This window comes from Desmodus rotundus, chromosome 2 (assembly GCF_022682495.2).
Source record: "Desmodus rotundus isolate HL8 chromosome 2, HLdesRot8A.1, whole genome shotgun sequence".
Lineage (NCBI taxonomy): Eukaryota > Metazoa > Chordata > Mammalia > Chiroptera > Phyllostomidae > Desmodus > Desmodus rotundus.
This window is the reverse complement of record NC_071388.1, coordinates 188,244,098-188,264,191: the sequence shown is the minus strand read 5'-3', so window position 1 is coordinate 188,264,191 and position 20,094 is coordinate 188,244,098. Positions and strand designations below refer to the sequence as shown.

Sequence of the window (20,094 nt, the reverse complement as noted above, 5' to 3'; positions counted from 1 at the left end):
CAATTCTTAAGGTCTTGAGTTTAAGATTAATTAACTATAAAACTAGATGGTGAACCTAAGATGCTACATTTAATATTTCAGGTGAGAGATACGAGAGTGCAGCAAATGGTGGTGTCTAAGTGGAACACTGGGCTGGACAACTTTCCAAGGTGTCTTCCAGTTCCACAGTCCTGTGATTCTAAGAATTTTGTCATGCAGAACTCTGAAAGAGGCTCTCTCTGGTTATCTGGTCTACTGGGTAACTTAAGGGAATTTTTTTTTTTTAATGCTAGCTGCAATATGGTCTAGTGACTGTTAATGAATGTTAAAATATACTGCTATGAGCATGTTGATCATTCACAAAAGCATCTTGCTAATAATGTGTGGTACAATTAGTAGCTGCCATTCATTAGAGAATCATTTCTAAAAGTATGCCAGTATCTTCAGTGAGGAGCAAAGACCAAGTCTGCATAGTCACACCCAATTCAATGCCAATATTATGTAAATATTTAATCTCTTTATCTCCAAGGTGTTAAATTATGTACTCTTGAAGACATCAGTTCCTTCAGACCTCTGGACCTCACCAAATGTGCTGACAAGAATTCTAAATGGGCCCATCCTGGTCTGAAATTTAACTTTAGCCTCTAGAAGCTCCTAGCATTCCCACTGGAACAGCTCATGTGAGAGAACTGGACTTAGAGATCTTGATGCTGTCCTATAAAGAGTGCATAAATTCACAACTGCCATCCACAGGGGTGAGCCTGGGTCAAAAGTTTCTTGAGACTTGTCAATTTCCCTCATTTACCAAAGGAAGGGCCATTGAGCTAAACCAGAAGTAGGCTCAGAACTGAGTTTCAGGGACTTTCATGGGACATGCATTCATTTGTTGTCCATGTAGAGAAGAGTATTCCCCCACTTTTTTTCCATTTCTTATTCCATCTTTAGATTTTCTATGAGTAAACTTGGATATGTGGGGTGGGAGTGGGAAGCTTTGTGCTGATTAACGGGTAGAGATTTGGTCTAATTAAATGAATAGAAAGGAAAATAGAAAAAGTAAGGGGAAGAACAGAAGAGAAGAAACTTTTGATGTAACCCAGCATGTTCTGATTTAGAGGCCAAGACATATCGGTGGGAAAAGCGTGGCATCAGCCTTCCCACTGCTTAGTTTTGGAAACATTAGATGCCAGCCGCATCGTCTGGTTCCAGAACAGGGTGGTGCAAAGCCAAGGGAAATGCTGTCAGTCGGGTGTTTCATCAGCACGGCAGTTCTGTTGGGACACTTACAAGGAATCTGTCCCTTGGAGCACCTGCTCCACCTGACACACCCTGTTCTTACCTGGTCCTGGGTCTTCTTATACTCCTTTTCTACTCTTTTCCCAAACTTCCCCGCCACAATGATGCTGAAAGGTTCAGTTTTGTGGTTTGAGAACTACTGTAACCAGTAGTAAAGACAGGCCAGCATCCTCTGAGAATCTGGGTCCCCAAACCTTCCGTTGAGAACTCAGTCATGGCTTTGGACCTGCCAGTGTATAGGTGGCATACCTTTAATTTCTAGTTTAAGTTTCACTGAGTCACCTTTGTCACTAACTTCCATTCCTCGTATTAGCCACAGTGGAGGTCTCACTCAAATATTCCACAGCACAATGATCAAAACTCTATTTCTATCTAAATTTCCACAAGGAAGGTAGAGCCAGCTGACTATATAGCTGGGCCATATAGTTGAACTTATCAGGTCAACTAATGCGATATATTTTTGGAGATTACCCAAAGTGGAAAGCCAGCATTTCAAACCAAATCCAGTTTCTGAAGGAGATTCGAGCGTTGGTGCTAAAGAGACCACATGTAAACTTAAAGTTCAAGATGTGAGACCAAGAGTGGGGAATGCAAGAAAATTTGATCGAAGTGAGAGCAGTCGAGAACGACTGAGGATGGTCTGGATAGAAAGAATACTGTTGGTTGTCTATAGCCAGCAGGAGGAGGTATATTGGTACGTTAGCTTTGACAATTGCTCACCATTTGGTTCAAGTTAGACGCTGCTAGACAAGCTATTGAGAGGAATAAGAAGATGGGTGGGGAGAGGCAGCAGAGGTTGGGGGTGCATGGAGTCTGATCCGTTGAGATCTCTCGATTCTGTTATTATTTTATCGCATTCTACAAATCTAGATTAAATACTTTGCAACGTAACATATTTTAAAGTTGTCGGTCAGGCTTGTTACTTTGTTACTTTATGCCAAGACAAAGAAGCAGAATTGAGAAATGTGATTACTTAATTTTGTTAACAGAGAAAACTTCACGGATTTCAATTTGGGAGGAAAATACCTTTCCCACAGTTGTGCCTAAAAGTCTGTACCACAAGATGGTGCTCACCCATCAGTTATGGTGTCTTTCAGGAAACTTCCCTAAATGGTCTACACGTTAAAATCTAAAACATAAGATATTTATGCATTTATTTGTGCATCTTCTCCTTTATTACAAGCTTCCGTAGCAATGATATACTGCGGGTTTAAATTTAAGCTCTTTCGTTAGCATAGGCCTGCTTTCAGGAGAAAAGAAGAAAACCTCATAACTCCACTTTCGGTTTGCTTGAAGAATCTATTATTATATAATTTTTGATACGCTAGGTGGCTCAAAACATGCTCTTCTGCCATGCTCATTTTTATCTTTCATTTCCTTTAAACTCCAGACGGTGCAGCATAAGCTAGCAGAACTAAAAACACACATCTGTGTAACCAGAGCCTTTGTGGACAGCTGTCTCCAGTTGCACGCAGCGAAACGTCTGGACTCCGCCACTGCTTCCATGGCGAAATACTGGTATGTGCGCCACAGTGATTAACATGCGGTGTTTGCACAGACTGTTACGGAATCCGTCCAACTTTAAACTCAGCCTTGAGGGTCTTAAAGGGGGAAGGCTGTGTCAATGAAACTCGCAGTACGAGCCAACTTTGTGAAAAATGCTGAAAGGTCCCATTTAGCCTATTTATAATGTGTGAAAAATTACTCAAGTTGGTATTTAACGTTTAGCGTGCCACTGAAAATAAAACAGTGAGAGACTGAAGGAAGACGACTGATTCGTTTGTTCAGTTAAGTTTGATTTCAGATTATCTGCAGAGTGACAGTACAGTGAGACCAAACATTTTCAGCAAAACTTGGAGTCCTGAAGTAGTCCCTATTCTTTCACTGAATAACTAAAATTAAATTTAATTCTCTCTGAGGAAACATTTTGTTATTTGTGAAGTGGGTAGCTTGGACAGGATTTTCCTATGTAAGGTGTTTTTCAAAGAAAAATTTCTGAAGAATTGACTGTCTAATCGAAAGTTGCACGTGCTCTGTTAAGTGAGGGGAAAAATGTCCCGTTAACTTCAGAAAGACTTACATTTGTATTAAACATGATTAGCTGTGGTATTAAAGATGAGCTGATTTTTTTTTTTAAAGGACCACATAAGGCCTTTGTGTATTTTAAGATGCACAAACACAGTTTAAATCAGATTCTGGATGTGGGGTTGGTTTTCTCTGTTTTAAAAGCAAACATTCTCACATCTCATTAGCCCAAAAATAACCTAGAAAAAATTCCTGTCATTATTCATTAACTCATGTTCAGTTTAATCAGAAGTAGAATAGGAAAATATGCAGAATAGTACTTTATGTAATGATTCCAAAATAATAAATTTGCCAGGTTGAAATTGATGTGGAATTACTAGAAACTTGCACTTTTGGGGGGAGGTGACATTTTTGGGAGGAGTGATATTTTATATTTACATTTATAGCAAGTTCTTTGGTTTAAAAAGTATAAAACTGACTTTAGATAAGATATTTTTGGAAAAAGAGATATTTACATAGCTATGGACTTTGTTTTTCTTGAAAACCCCAGGTTTATAGACATACTGGTACTTCATATTGAAGCAGAGGAGGCAACTAGTGATAGCCCGGTAAAGATTTCACTCAAATATTAATACTTGCCAAATACAAAAATGTATAGAACTCTAAATACTGTTGCCCTTGAGCCTTGTCTGTTAACTATTACACATATATTGTTATTTTATTTCTTGGGTTGAGTTAAAAATTATTTTTAATAGGAAAATTGGTCCATGCTTACCTTTCTTTGTTTGCTGCTATTGAAAAATAAGCTGAAAATAATCTCGAACTAACTTATTTTTTATGTTAAGATAAATAAAATCCCTTCCAATTAGCTTATAAATTTTCATGATAGTTGAAGATTTAGTGATAAGATCAAAAGCATATTTCTCAAGTTTTTCTTGTTATTATACATACACGTGTACTTCAAGGATGATAATTTCCAAGTAATCTTTAATGAGTGCCGTGTGATGGCATGAACTTTTAATAGTAGTGTGCCCCCTTAAGTTTTCACTTTTACTTTCAGTTTATTTCTGAAAACCCTAAGACATTTTTTTTCAGTTACTTGAATTCAGATTTGCAGCCTTCAGGTAGGAAGTGACATCTTTGGAGGAAAAAAAAAAAGGCATCACAAAAGTAAAAGGAGATAGATGTCTGTATACTGTTAACTTAGATCATTTAGAGAATCTAAATAAATTAGACCGAATTCAAGTTTTTCCAATGTCTTTTTCAGGCATAAAGTAGCAAAAACCTAACAGTCTATGTTTTCCACACTTTGTTTCCAGACTTAACAAAAACCCAGCCAGAAATATAATTGATGAAGAAAGTATTCATTATGTGAAAGTTGTCCTGACATTTACTTCATACATGATTTATATACAATTACAATGATATCTCTGCTTAGCTAGTATGCCTATTTTTTATTTGTTCTTTTTAGAGAGAAGGGGGAAGGGAGGGGAAAAGAGAGGGAGGGAATCATCATTGTGAGAGAAACATTGACTGGTCGCTTTCCATACACACCCGACCTGGGACCGAACCCGCAACCCAGGCATGTGCCCTGACCGGGAATCAAACCGGTGACCTTTCAGTTTGCAGGACAACGCCTAACCAACTGAGTCACACCAACCAGGACAATATACCTATTTTTAATTGTTTGATAAATGTATGCATTTGACAAATCATTTGTTTCCTGATTGTGAAGCACCTCATACAAATCTATTTCAAATGTTTCTTTTCTGCTTTATATTTTGGTCATCTAGGGCTTCTGAATTACAAAACAGTGTAGCTTATGATTGTGTACAGCTCCATGGAGGCTGGGGATACATGTGGGAGTACCCAATTGCAAGGTGAGTTTGACTATTCTGGACACCCTTCTGGATGATGTAAAGAAAGGAAAATTACTGTACTTTATATACTAAAGGAAAGAAGATGCAAAATCTTTGCATTTTTCAACTGACTGCAGAGTATCTTCAAGCAGATGGGAACAGCATCATGTTATTGGCTCCCTCCTAGGATTTTATCATTTTTAAAGGAAGCGAAGAGACCAATACACTAAAGCTTGATGCGTGGCTTTCTTTGAATTGTTATATAGAAGGACTAATATCACTTTTGAAATAGTTGAATAATGTTTTATTTTATAGATTATCCATAATTATTCAGGTTATTTCTAGTTTTTTACTCTGACAAACAGCGCTACAACAGACACCTGTTTACATTCATCTTAAATACATGTGTTTGCAATGGCAACAGAAGAACCTCAAAAGTAGTGTTGCTAGTTCAAAAGTATGCCTATTTAAATTTTTATAATTTATAATTTTATAAATTTTATAATTTTATAATTTCCATATTATTTCTTCTAATTAATAGCAACTGACATTCACATGAACAAAGTCTGGTGACTTACCCTTCTAAGTTATGAGTGTTATTGCTGTTTAAATTTAGTATTAATCTAATAGGTAAAAAATGTAGGTCATTATTCTTCCTTTAATTTGAGTGACTGTTAATTCTTTTCTTTTTTGTTTTATTTTATTTTACCTTGGTAAGAACACCCACCATAAGATCTACCCTCTTCACAAATTTCAAGTGTACTATAAAACAGTATGAACCGGAGGTACCGTGTGGTAGTATGGGTCTCTAGAGCTTACTCATCTTGCTTAACCGCAATCTTAAGCCCGCTGATTAGTAACACTCCATGGTCCTCCCTCCCCTTTGCCCCTGGCAACTACCGTTCCTCACTGATTCTATGAATTTTACTATTTTAGATAACTATTTTAGGAGGTAGAATCAATGAGTATTTGCCTTTCCGTGACTGGCTTATTTCCCTTAGCAGAACGTCTCCAAGGTTCTCCCAGATTGCCACATACAGCTGAGTTTCCTTCTGATTTAAAGTTGAGAAGTATTCCATTGTATGTAGATACTGTATTTTCTTTGTCCATTTATCTGCCCATGAAATTGCCTCCCCATGGCAATTCTCTTCCTCACTCTAGAAAATATATTTTCTTTTTATTTAGCAAAAGGGATTTGCTAAATCAAGAGAAGTCCAATTTAGTTCTGAATCAGAGGATGATAAAGCCAAAAACTTTTTCTAATTTTAATCTAAATACAGATATCTAAAGGGAAAATTATCAAACTAGTACTCAAATTAACTTTCAAATGTATCATTTCAGCAAGCATAATTGGCAACATCTGATACAGGTATAGTCCTTAATGAGGAAAATAAACACTTTATTAATGTTACATTAAGAACAGAAGCTTCATCATAGATATAATTTACTAGTTTTCTATAGCTACTGGGCAGCTCATAAAGCTTTAAGCACAGGATGTATATAATTTATAACCTTTATAAAAACTCAGCATTAAGTAGGCTTTTTCCTTTCTTGGGAATGTGAACATGAAGTAGCTAAATGATTTCTTTTTTATTTTTTAATCAAATCTTGGATTTGGATTTCGGTATATCCTTTTAGAACTACTTCAAACAGACCTTAATCCGAAGCAGATTTATTTTTTTTATCTTTGCCTAGTCATGAAATCAAAAGTAAACATTGAAGTTTGCTAGCACAAATTAAATCATCACTGAAATATTTCCTGTGCATCTCATGTTTTACTCACAATAATTGATTCACAATATTCACTATGGGAGAAAAGCGACATAATAATGGGTGTTTATATTTTTCTACTCGACTGTGCCGCCACAGCTGCACTAGGAAAGCAGACACGCGGGCTTAGTGTCTGTCTGGTTTTAGTTCAGGTTCTAAGAGAAGTGTATTAGGTGAGGAGGAGTCAACCATGCCCATGACCCAGGAGGCTGTTCCTTCAGGTCAGTAGGAAGCACAGACTAGCGTGTTGGCTCAGTATTTGGAATCCCCAGTTTCCTAGAGACATACATTTCCTTTCAGGTATAATCAGCCCCTTCTTGGCCAGCTTGTTAGTTCAAAGATTGTATGAACTTCAACTAGCCTGGTATTTTTCTCCCCAAAGACATAGGGAAGGAATTTTTTATAAAATTACAAGGAAGAAAGTAATAGGTAATATCAAAAAAACTAAGCAGACACATTAGGCAGTATGTGGATGTAGACAGACTGTGATTTAATAGAAAAAAATCTTTCCATTTGTGTTTGTCATGTCCTCAGATTAAGCTATACTATTTGTGTGTGTGTGTTGTTGAGTCTTGGTTTCGCAGATAAAAGAGATACTTTTTTTGTTTTGTTTCATTTTATTTGTTTATTTGTTCTTAAGTAACTGCTCTTCAGCATGAGTTCACTTCATCCTTTCTCACGGGGCCAGGGGTCTGTGAGAAGTGAGACAGCCTTCGCCGTTTGGAGACTCCTCTGCCGTGGCCAGGGAGAGCAGCCCAGACAGAGCTTCGTCATTGTGTGGTTAAACATTTATTCCGCTGCCTTTCTCTGTTAATTTTAGTTGATGACTGAATTTAATTAGTAACCTATAAAAGGTCTACTGATTTCTGTCATTACCAATTCCATTGGAACTTCTGTCATGTGGGAAAAAAAAATGCCCAACCCAATCAAAAAATGTCTGGAAGCATTCAGATTGCTGCGGCGGACTGAAATGCTAGGGAGGGCCTCCAAATGCAAGCGCTGGGCTTGGTGGGCAGCAATGGAATTTGTTCAAAATAAGAAATATATATATTTGAAAACACAATTGTCCCTAGACTTCAAGGATTTTCTGAAAGTTGGCATTGAGATACTAAAATGCCTTTGTAATACAGTAAATCAAATCCGTAAATACGGACTGAGTTCTTACTCTTTCCAAGGTCTCATGATGAATATGATAAAGGAGAAGTCCAGAATTGGTCATGTTCTTAGAGTGCTGGCACATTTAATTTGTCTCAAAAATTCAATTAAAAAAAAAACGAACAGATTTTATACTTGAGAAAGAAATGCCTTTGAATTTGTCTACTAGGAAAGTCCTACCTGCCTGTGTCAATGAAAAAATTTATGATACAATGAAAGAGATACTGGCCAAGGTGGCAGGACACCTACCTTCTCATTCCAGTCTGCCAATTTCCTATTTGTCCGTCAAATAGCAACCATTAATTAGTAAATGTATTAACTTCTGTACCTCAGTTCCTTTACCTGCAAAACTATAATGTTTATTTTTCCTCACCCCAGAGCTGGCAGGATAAAGTGAGATGAGAAAAGGTAAAATCGTGTCATTGTTACTACCATTGCTGCCAAAGTAAATTTTTATAACTTTTTTTTGGGGGGGTGGGGGCTAGTGGACTCAGCCCTCAGTATTGTAACCTCATATATTACTGGAGTGACTATTAACCATTTCCAAAAATAAGTTACTTGTTAACTTTGTGGGAGGTAATATTTTCTAAAACATCTATTTATGCCACTGATGGCAGCAGTGGTGGCAGGAATCCAAAGGGATGTTAGAAAATATGTACTTTTCTCTTTTGTTTTCTACAAAACCAGTGGGTTTCAACTTTTTTAGGAATCATAAAAGGTAACAAGAAATGAAAAGATTGTACCCATTTCTAAATCCAAAGTGGCCTTTTTTTAAGAGGGCTGTTATATGTGCTGAATTTTACAAAATTAAAACAAACCTACAAGTGTTATTTGGAACTTATAATCTCTTTAAGCAAACTAAAACAAAGTATACAGGTGATCACTCTCTTAATAGACTTGTGTAATGATACTAATTGAGGATGAATGCCATACTGGAAAAAAGTAATTATGAAAAACTTTTATTGGTTGGATTTTATTAAGTGACCACTTTAGTCATTAAGAGTTTTGTGGTGACACCAAATTTATAACTTCTAATATCTTTTATTTATTCTTCAATCATTTTCTGAATTATCCAGAGCTTACGTGGATGCCCGCGTTCAGCCAATCTATGGTGGTACCAATGAAATAATGAAGGAGCTGATTGCAAGAGACGTTGTCAGAGACGGATAGCCATCTGCCCACATCCTGGAATCCTATTACAACTAATCTGGTTTTACATCTACTCAAGATAAAATGCAACCTGCACAGGAAGGAAACACTAAACATGTTTTCGTATGCTCTCATAGAAAAAAATCAAATGCAAATATCAGATAAACACAATGGGAGAAGAAATCTTTCCAAAGATTCTAAAATTCTCAAACATTAAGTTTAACTTTTGATCTTTTATATAGCTAAAAAGCAAAGATTTTCTAATTCTAGAAGCACTATTGTTTCATTTTCCCTAAAATTCTAAAAATGTGTAGTTGCTTAAATCTTTAAAATTGAGGCAGAAAGAATTTTGTTATTGTGCTACGAAAATATCAATAGTACTTACAGCATATTGACTTTGAAGGGAAAAATATAATTTGGAATCAAAATAACTTCAGCAATTTTTTGCTCTAAATTTCCCAGAACAGTGGAATTCTCCCACACTACCCTAAACCTGTTTTTAAGTAACGGGACCCCTTCTTCAAACTAAAGCCTATGCAAAGAGTCCCTGAAAAATGGCGAATAATGAAGAGCTGCTCTAGCTGAGTCAGGAAGCCTGCCTGGCACTCAGCAAAGCCTTTGCCTAAGCCCGCTAGAGAATGCTGTTTGTTCTCTCCTCTACTGACACCCAGTTTTATCGGAGAACACAGAATAATCCATCATCCTTTATCTTTAAGCTTTTGTTTTATTTTATCAGTATCAAAACAGTGACTTTTATTTTGGAACAGTCTACTTTAATGAATTAATAAATAATATAAGAAGTAAGTCGATGAACAAGATAATTTCAAATTATGAATGCAGTAGAAGAGAATAAGCATTTAAAGTAGGAAAGTGAGGAAACAACGTTTGATTTCAGACTTAAAAGTAATTCTTATCAAAAAATAAACCAGCAATTTAATTTGTAAGTTGCTAACATCATTTTAGTACTTGGTTTTCTTTGCATATACTGGTGAAACAGGGAATAAAGTAGTTTTTAAATGGAAACAAAAATGTGTATTCTTTTTCAACTAGAAAACCTGAACATTTTATTTGGTATTGTTGGTATTAAACATTATTTTTTAATGCAATCATTACAAACTGGGTAGAGCAGAGGGAAGAGAATATACTTTGAAACCGTTCCTAGAATTAGACACCTTTGATTTGCTTTTGGGTAGAAGTTTGTATGATTGCCAGTTTGAGTTCTTACTCATATGCGTCAAATACCATGCAAAATGAGTTGGAACAACATTAGATATTACCATATTTGCAGCATTCACCTCCCTCATACTACCTGAAAACAATATAGGATTAGGCAGATCAACCCTCTCTTTTCAGCCCCTTTCCCTTCCTTTCCCAATCTTAAAGGCAACTACATTTTAGAAATATCACATCTTAGGATGCAAAGTAAATTAGCATAGAAGGAAAAGCCTGCTATATAGAGGTACATAGACCTGGGTTTGGATAACTTTATCATTTAAGAGCCATTGGACCTTGGGCCATTTATTTAACTTAAGATTTTTTTCAGGTGCAAATGACAAAAGAAACCCAATTGACACCATCCCAAGGAAAAACTTGAATGTGCTAGCTGAAAAGGGTTGTGGTGTAGCTAGTACAATCTATGGAACTATAAAAACTAGGGTCTCGAGACCTGATTCTAGGGCTTAGACCTGCTAACACTTAGACCGTACACACCTATTTTTACTTCTGTTTGCAAATTGGCCTAATGGACATTGCAGAGAAATTTCATTAAAGGGCCTATAAAAATGACCTCGGGCTACTCTAGGCCCACATCCTTCAGCCCAATGTCATTATAAAGTAGAAGAAAGCAGCACTATGATTGACAGTCCCATCAGGTGCACAGGGACTAGGGGAAGCGGTTCCTGAAACAGAGTGATATTATCAAAAGGAAAGGAACAGCAAGGTCTGCTGGGCAGGCCTAAAGCCTACTCACTCACATACACACGCACAAAACTACCACAGTCCACCAGAGTTAGCAGCAGGTTTTAGTACTTTCTACATATCAGAAACTGAAAGGATAGCTAACGTAGGATATTTTCTTGGAATGGTTTCTGGGATGATTTCCATCTCTTCTAAATGGGTTGTTAATCTTGCCAACTAGTCTTGTTTCGCACCCCAAAAGAAGCAAAGCAAAACGGAGTTCAGAACATGCTTCTTAACCTTTCGTTTGGTCTTCATTTCTTAAGTAGCTAATCTTTGTGTTTTGCTTGTGTGGCTTTGACTATTGTCCTCTAGGAAGGGATTTATCATCTGTATCTCACACAGTGCTAAGTGCTGAAGAAATAATAAATAATAATGCTCAGAAAAACAGACTGGACCAACCCAGCAAGAAAGCCACACTGTGTAAATAATGAATGAGAATCAGAAAGCCCAAGTAATTTTGGGTTTTGGCTGAGATTTTTAGAATTATAATTATTGCTTTTAAATTATTTTTACCCTTTATTTCTCTTGATGGTGTCATTGAAATGACATTATGAAAAAGAAGCTGTTTTGATTTGCTATTGTAAAATCTAGCTGCAAATCTTTACTAATCTAGTAATTTTAGTAGTTTATTGCTCAAGGTATAAGATTTCTAGGAGACTGGATTTTTCATATGTCAGTATTATTTTTGGCACACACAGCATTTATTTATTTTGAGTCACTGGAAAGATTTGACAGTGCAGTGGAAACCAACTTACACCTCGCATGTCTACTGCTTTATAATACATGTTGAAAAGAAGTTCTACTCTATTTTTGAAATCTAATTTTCCATTTTTAAGAAAAAAATTACAGAAAACATCAAACATACTTAAAAATAAGAAGATAGTAAAATGAACCCTAGGTTCAACATTTGCCAATGTTCTCTCCCCCACCTTTTTCTTAATTGCTTTAAAGCAAATCCCAGACTTAGTCCTATTTCTCTCACACACACATATTTCAGAATACATTTCTAACTGATTAAGATTCTTTTTATATAACGATAAGCTCAGATCATACTTTAAAAACTTAAATCTAACACATAGTTCCAAATTAGCATTATAATTTTCTTGGTTGTATCGAGAATGTTTTTTGTGGTCAGTTTGTTTGAATCAGGATCCAAACAAAGTCCACAAATCACACATTTTTGTATTGTCTCCTAACTCTCTTTTATCACAGTCCTCCCTTTTCTCTTTTTTCCTCTTCCTGTCTAAATTTCATTTTTTAAATTAACATACAGCAAATTCGTTCCCCACCCCCATTTTTTGGTTTACATACAAACAGTAAAAATGCCCTTTGTTAGCTTTCTGAGTTTTAGCATGTGTATAGATGCATGCACCTGCCAGCACAATCAGGACACGCAACAGTCCCATCCCCACACAAATTCCCTCATGCCCTTTATAATCACCCTCTCCCTATACCTCTAACCCCCGGCAACCCTGATCTGTTCTCTGTTATTATAACTTGGTCATTTTGAGACTGTCATATAAAGGGAATCATATAATATGTAACCTTTTAAGAATGGCTTCTTTATCTTAGCAAAATGTATTTAAGATTCATTCATGTTGCATTAATTAATAGCTTGTTCTTTTTTTAATGCTAAATAGTAGTCCACTGTATGGATGTCCCACAATTTGTTTATTCATTTGCCTTTTTAAAGAAATCTTACCAAATCAAGGGGGAGGGTGGAGGGAGGGAGGGAGGGGGGGTTCGGCTGGGGTGGGGTGGAGGGATGGGGAGAAAAGGCACACAACTGTAATTGAATAACAATAAAAAATTTAAAAAAAAGAAATCTTGACTTTTGGTCAAGATAGAGGTGAAAGGTAAAGACCCTTCTCTCCCACAGCTACAGCAAAAATTACAACTGGACCACAAAACAAATATCACCCAGATTTGGCAGAAAATCAAGCTGTATGGAAGTCTGACAATGATTTTAAAAAGCCACATTCACCCAGACAGGGAAGAGGAGTGGAGACATGAAGAGGCACGGAGACATGGGGTGGCGTGGAGTAGCATGGAGTGGCAGTGGAACGGGTGGTGCCCCAGTCACATGTGGTGGATAAAAATTGGGCGGGATACCTTTGAAGCAAGTGATCCCAGACCCAGACCACACCACCCAGCTCAGGGATCTAGCACCAGGAGCATAATTCCCCATAACTTCTAGCTATAAAAACCAGTGGAGGTTGGGGCAGCAGAAGAAACTGCAGGATTCTCAGGAGACTCCTCTTAAAGGGCCCACAAAGGTCTCAGCACTTATGCACACCCAGCCCCTCTAGGATTCAGCACCAGGGAAACAGCTGGAAGGGCATAAGTGGCATATGGGGAGAAAACAAAGTGACTGGAAACAGGGCAAGTGCCGGGGACAGCTTCCTCCTGGGCAACTCTCCAGATGCCAGGCACCAACATTGTCCCTTCTCTGAGCCCTCACCCACACAGAGCCACAGAGCAGCGACACAGGTTGCCGTGCCATGGCGATCACCTAAGGCTCTGCCCCACACAATTTACAGGTGACTTTTCTACAATAGGCATGCTTCTAAGTCAGGGAGTCAAAACAGCTCTACCTAATACACAGAAACAAACACAGGAGGATGCCAAATTGAGGAGACAAAGAAATATGGCCCAAATGAAAGAACAAAATTCCAGACAAAGAACTACACGAAATGGAGATAAGCAGCCTATCAGATGCAGAGTTCAAAACACTGATGATAAGGATGCTCAGAGAACTCAGGGTACAGCAACAGCATAAAAAAGACCCAGGCAGAAATGAAGGTTGCATTAAGTGAAATAAAGAAAAATCTACAGAGAACCAACAGTGGAGAGGATGAAGCTAAGAATCAAACCAACAATTTGGGTCTTAAGGAAGAAAAAAACATTCAATTAGAATAGCAAGAATTAAAAAGAATTTTAAAAAACAAAGATAGAATAAGGAGCTGCTGGGGCATCTCCAAATGTAACAACATCTAAATCATAGAGGTGCTGGAAGGAGAAGAGGAATTGAAAACTTACTGAAAAAACAATGAAAGAAAACTCCCCTACTTTGGTGAAGGAAGTAGACATACAAGTCCAGGAAGCACAGAGTCCCAAATAAGTTGGTCCCAAATAAGTTGGACCCAAAGAGGACCACACCCAGACACATCATAATTAAAATGCCAAAGCTTACAGATAAAGAGAGAAATCTTAAAACCAGCAAGAGAAAAACAGAGAATTACCTACAAAGGAGTTCCTGTAAGACTGTCAGCTGATTTCTCAAAAGAAACTTTGTGGGCAACAAGGGACTAGCAAGACGTATTCGAAGTAATGAAAAGAAAGCAAGGACCTATGACCTAGATTACTCTATCCAGCAAAGCTATCATTTAGAATTGAAGGGCAGATAAAGTGCTTCCCAGACAAGGTAAAACTAAAGCAGTTCATCATCACCAAGTCACTATTATATGAAATGTTAAAGGGAACTCTATAAGAAAAAGAAGATCAAAACTATGAACATTAAAATGGCAACAAATTCACAACCATCAACCACTGAATCTAAAAGACAAACGAAGTAAAGAAGCAGAACAGGAACAGAATCACACATGTGGAGATCATTTGGTGGGTTATCTGCTGGGAGGGGGAAGGGGGAAATGGGGGAAAAGATGCAGGGATAAGAAGTACAAATTGGTTGGTACAAAAATAGACAGAGGGATGTTAAGAACAGTATAGGAAATTGAGAAGCTAAAGAACTTACATGCCTGACCCATGGACATGAACTAAAGGAGAGGGATTGATAGGGAGAATGGGGGTAACGGGCGGAGGGGGGCAAAGGGGGAAAATTGGGACAACTATAATAGCATAATCAATAAAATAAATTTCTAAAAAAAGAAATCTTGGTTGCTGAGATTAAATACCTAGGAAGAGGAAAGGTAAATGTATGTTTAACTTTATGAGAAATTGCCAAGCTCTTTTTCCAGAATGGCTGTACCATTTTTGCCTTCTTACCAAGAATGTAAGAGTTCAACTCTCTAGCACTTGTATTTTTTATCTTATTTTTTCTAATAGGTATGTAGTGATTTGTGGTTTAAACTTGCTTTTTCCCTAATGTCTAATGACAATGAACAGCTTTTCATGTGCATATTTGCTCGCCACGTATCTTCTTTGGCGAATTCTGTTCATTTTTTTTAGTCGGGTTGCTTGTTTTTTTTTTTTAATTGAGCTTTGAGGATTCTTTGTGTGTCCCTACACTGTCAAGCATAAGGCAAAGCCAGGCTGACAGATTCTGCTTGTAGAGGGACCATGAACCTTTTGGAGACTCAGTTTATTGCTTACACAGAAAGTAGAAAGGTGAGCAGTCAAAGGTGTCAGTTTTCTGTGGCCTCCACACAGGATGACAGTGAAACAAGGAGACCAGATGACTGCCACAGGAATAATGGGGCACTCTTGCCGAGTCCCCTGCATGTTGCTACTAAACAGTTTTATAGCTGCAGTTGTGCCTTAAGGGTGGTGAGGCCAAAAGCCTAACACTCCATCAAAACCCTTAAACATTAAGAAAATGTCCTTGACAAGCTCCCTGGTAGATAGAGAAGCAATTGAGACATTGCCTTGCAGCAGCATCGTACAAATCGTCGGTGCTATCAGGTCCCAGGAGGGTCACAAGGCTGCAGCTAGTCCTTTCATTCTCTTAACCATCTGTTTGGTAGAGGAAAAGTTTTCAATTTTGATGAATTCCAATTTATTAATTTTTTTCTTTTACGGATCATGTGCTTGGTATTACATCTAGGAACTCTTTGACCCAATTCTAGTCCTAAAGTTTTCCTCCAATGTTTTATTTTAATAACTTTATATTGTACATTGCTCATTTCGATCTATGTTCCATTTAGTAATTTTTATAAGGTGTGAGATTCATGTTGAGGTTCATTTCTTTGCATATAGTTGTCTAATTCTTCTAATACCACTTGTTGGATAGAGCAGCCTTTCTTTTTTTTTTTTTTGCATTTAATTGCCTTTACATTTTTGTAAAAATCAATTGACTATATTTCTCAATTTATGTATTTGAACCCATCTTATATTTTTACATTCTCATATTTGTATGGCCCTAGTTCTGGACTTTGTTCCATTTCATCGATCTATGTATCCCCCTCCCCCCTTTGCCAACACTACACTGCCTTGAATGGTGAGAAAGGGTATCCTGGTTTGTTCCTGACCTTAGGGGCAGGTAGTCAGGCTTTCACAGTAAGTATGAGTTTTTTCAAAGTAGACATTTGTAGATGCTCTTTATGAGGTTTAGGAGATTGCATTCTGTTCCTAATTTGATGAGTTTTTTAAATCATTAGTGGATAATGATTTTGTCAAATGCTTTTTGCATCATTGATATAATCATGTGGTTTTCCTTCTTTGAACTCTTAAGATTACAGGTACCATTGATTATATCTTGAATATCACATCGACCTTTCATTCTTGGGATAAATCCCACGTGGTCACTGTGCATTGTAGTATTTACATATAGCTTGGTTTAATTTGATTATAGTTTATTGGGAATTTTTGCATCTATGTTCATAAAGAATATTGGCTGTAACTTTCTTTCACTGCCTTTGCCTGGTTTTATTAACAGGGTAATGGTGACCTAATTTTATGAGTTGAAGATTATTTCTCTCTATCTCCTCGGTGGCATTGATTTGTTGGGGAAAAACCCTAGTCATTTATTTTGTAGAATGTCCAACATTATTGACTTGCCTGATTGATTTCTCATGGTGATTTCTACTTCATTCCTTTAAATTTTCCTATAAATTGACAGAGCTAGAGGCTTGATTAGATTCAGGCTCATGGATTTTATTTATTTATTTATTTCCCAGTAAACTTAACAAGTGGTCAGTTTTTATAAAATATGACTTTCTAATATTTTAACTCCCTATGCATTTATTAACTTTCATAAAGAAGGACTTTCATCAACTTTTTGGTTAATCTGTATGTCTGATGGGCCCTCTAGGAATCAGAAGCTGAGACACAAGAGTGCAAGAGGTTCATTGAGAGGTAACACCTGTGAACAATGAAAAGGGAAGGAAGTCATATTGGGCAGGGACAATGGAGATAGTGAAGCAGATCTGACAGTCTTGCCCAGTGCAATGAGGACCTCTGGAGTAGAGACTGCCCACTGGAGAAGTCCCACATTTGGTGGACATGGCCAGTGCCTGCTTCCTCTGCCCTGCTTAGCTGTCTGTGGACTGCCTAGAAAGAGGTGGCCTCAGCTCAAAAGCTAACGTGGACCCTGCAGGTGTTAACCGCTGGAGGGGCAGTTAACTGTATTTCTTACCACAAAATGGCAAGTGCTTTCTTGAGGGGAGTTCTGGGAGTTATACCTCCATGGCTGTCATATCCTAGAATGCAATTTGTAAATGAAAAGCAGAATAAATTCCTGATTTTTTTCCTTTCGCCAATTTTTCATGTAATGAATGGGTGCCCTAGCAACCTCCAGTGGCAGTAATACTTTTAGTATTAATAAGGACTCATGGATTTTGGAAATTTGATGTATTTTAACTAATGACTGTCATTCTTTTTTGATGCATAAACTATTTCACCTTAGGCCAGTTAGAGTCCCTTCAAATGTGTTCTTATAGTTTTTTCCCTTTTTATTATTGAAAGTGTCAAAGCTACACAAAATACAGGGACTAGCATCATGAGCCACCATGCATATAGCACCCGGCTCTGACAGTCATCCATTCGTGACTAACGTTCAGTCACATATTTCCGCACACTCCCCCTGCACTCATGGATTATTTTAAGGCAAATACCAGACATCATGTAATCCTTTGTCATTTTGACATGACCTGTTATTTATCATAGAGTCCTCACTCTCTGGCACAACAAAATTTCCCATACCCACCATGAACAGTTTTTGCCCTACAGCTGAAATCAGCCATTTTCCAAAGATCCCTTGTTTATTTTAGTAGGAATTTTCCAGTTTCAAGCTACTGCCAAATTTATTTATTTATTTTTTCTTTATTTTACATTTGGGTTCACAAAATTCTTCCTGAAATTATTTTCATTAGTAAAAATCATGTTTTTTCAGTCTTTTTCTTAAACCTAAACCCACCAGGAGTTTATCTTAACATATCCCAAGAGAAGTTGTTTCATTTTACAATAGAATATTACATTAGGTAGCGTTTTTTGTGTTGTAAGAAACAGAAAAATGACATCAAATCTGGCGTTAAAAAATGAAGAAAGGTCTCACAAAACTGGAAAGCTCAAAGTTAGGGCAGACTTAAAGCTGGTCAACTAAACAGCTTTGCTTTGTCAATAAGGATCCACTTTACCAATTGCTTTCCATGTCTGTGTTCTGCCTTTTATAGTGTGGGCCTACTTCTAAACCTGGGTTGTTCCTGTCTAGTGTGAGAGAATATACCTTTGCCCAGCATGTTAGACATAAGTGCCGAAATTCTGTCACAGGGAGAAGTTTTTATCACACGCCCACCTCTGAACCAATGATTGTGCTAAGGGAAGTGGAATGCATTAATCGGCTTAAGCCAGTTGGGGCGCACTTTGGGACAGGCAGGTAGGAACAGATTCACTCAGAGCACATGAGCTGGGTGGAGGACTGATACTAGCATGAAAATCAAGAAAATACTAGGGAAGGGAAATTATGGAATAGAAATCAAATAGGCAACTGAAAAATATCTACTATAAAAACTACACGCTAGATCTTGGTTGTTGGAATTAGTGCCTGGAGATTGTCACATCTCAAATGAGACACAGCCTCATCTGGTGATGACATTAAAAAAAAATGTACATGACTTTTATAGTAGAGAATTTTAATATTCATCTGTGCAAATAAGTTAGTATTTTCCAATGCCATTGTAACTGGGCAGGACGGTGTGACTAGTCCTTCCCAAAGGATTATAGATGGAAATGACGTGTCTTATCCTGTGGCGGTTGATTGTAAAATTGCTGTGGAGGCAACTAAAGATCAAAGCATGGAACACAGATCCAACATTCAGAAGACAAGTGCTCTGAAAAGCTGCCTGGACTCGCAACAAACTCTGTGTGGGGGAGATAAACTTTTTCGTGTTAAGTCACTGTGACTTTGGGGTTGTTACTGCATCATAACCTGGCCCATCATGACCAAAACAACTTCCATATGCTCTTACACATGATGATATGTCATTGAGGAAATAGAACTGGTGTTACAACATATATGTAATACCTTCATTGACCTCAAGAAATTGCCCTGATATTCACATTTCATATGAAATGAATCAAAATGTTGGGATACTTTTTCAATTGTAGTGATTTCTCACCAGTATTTCTGGATATGCCTGTTTAATGTAAAGATTTATGAAATTAGTGTTTCAACAAGAGCAATTTTATCACTTCACTTATGCAAGAATCTTCAATGGTTCCACTACTACCTACAGAATAAACTTTACACTCCTTCCTTCCTTAAAACTGCATCAAATCCTTCCATATTTTGGTCCTAAACTACCTTTGCCTACCTTTGTAGACTTCTGCACCATTCTTCTTTCTAATTACATCAATGTCTTCTGCATTCTTAACAATCATGGGCAAAGCCACAGTGCCTGAAAAAAAGGGAACATAATTCAAAAAAATCTCTTAGCTGTTTCTTTGACCTCCCTGCCCCTAAATCAGTTTGTAACATTTAGCTGTTTTAGACATTTTGCTTTGGAAACTGGTGAAGAACATTGCCTAATTATCATCTATTCTCCCCTTTTTCCTAAATAGTAGTCTTTATATTATCGGAGATTGACAATGTGTTCAACTTCAGCTGTGTTTCTTGGTCTCCCTGCATCTGATATGTCCACACAATAAAGTTATAGAATTGTTGACAGGAACTTCAGGGGAAGCAACATAAAGGCTGTTAGCCCTTTTTTCCTTTTTCTGCCTCCTGCCT

At 37.3% G+C, this 20,094-nt stretch overlaps 1 protein-coding gene across 2 annotated transcripts in view; it reads left to right on the top strand.

Annotated features, from left to right (window-relative positions):
- Positions 1-10,259, top strand: part of ACADL (acyl-CoA dehydrogenase long chain) — a 31,253-nt gene extending 20,994 nt beyond the window's left edge. For both annotated transcript variants that reach the window (XM_045198225.3, XM_024563793.4), the window contains 3 exons: positions 2,663-2,790; positions 5,091-5,177; positions 9,158-10,259. In XM_045198225.3, the coding sequence (XP_045054160.1) occupies positions 2,663-2,790; positions 5,091-5,177; positions 9,158-9,251 (309 nt within the window). In that variant the 3' untranslated portion in view covers positions 9,252-10,259. The remainder of the gene's footprint in view (positions 1-2,662; positions 2,791-5,090; positions 5,178-9,157) is intronic.
- The last annotated feature ends 9,835 nt before the right edge of the window (positions 10,260-20,094 follow it).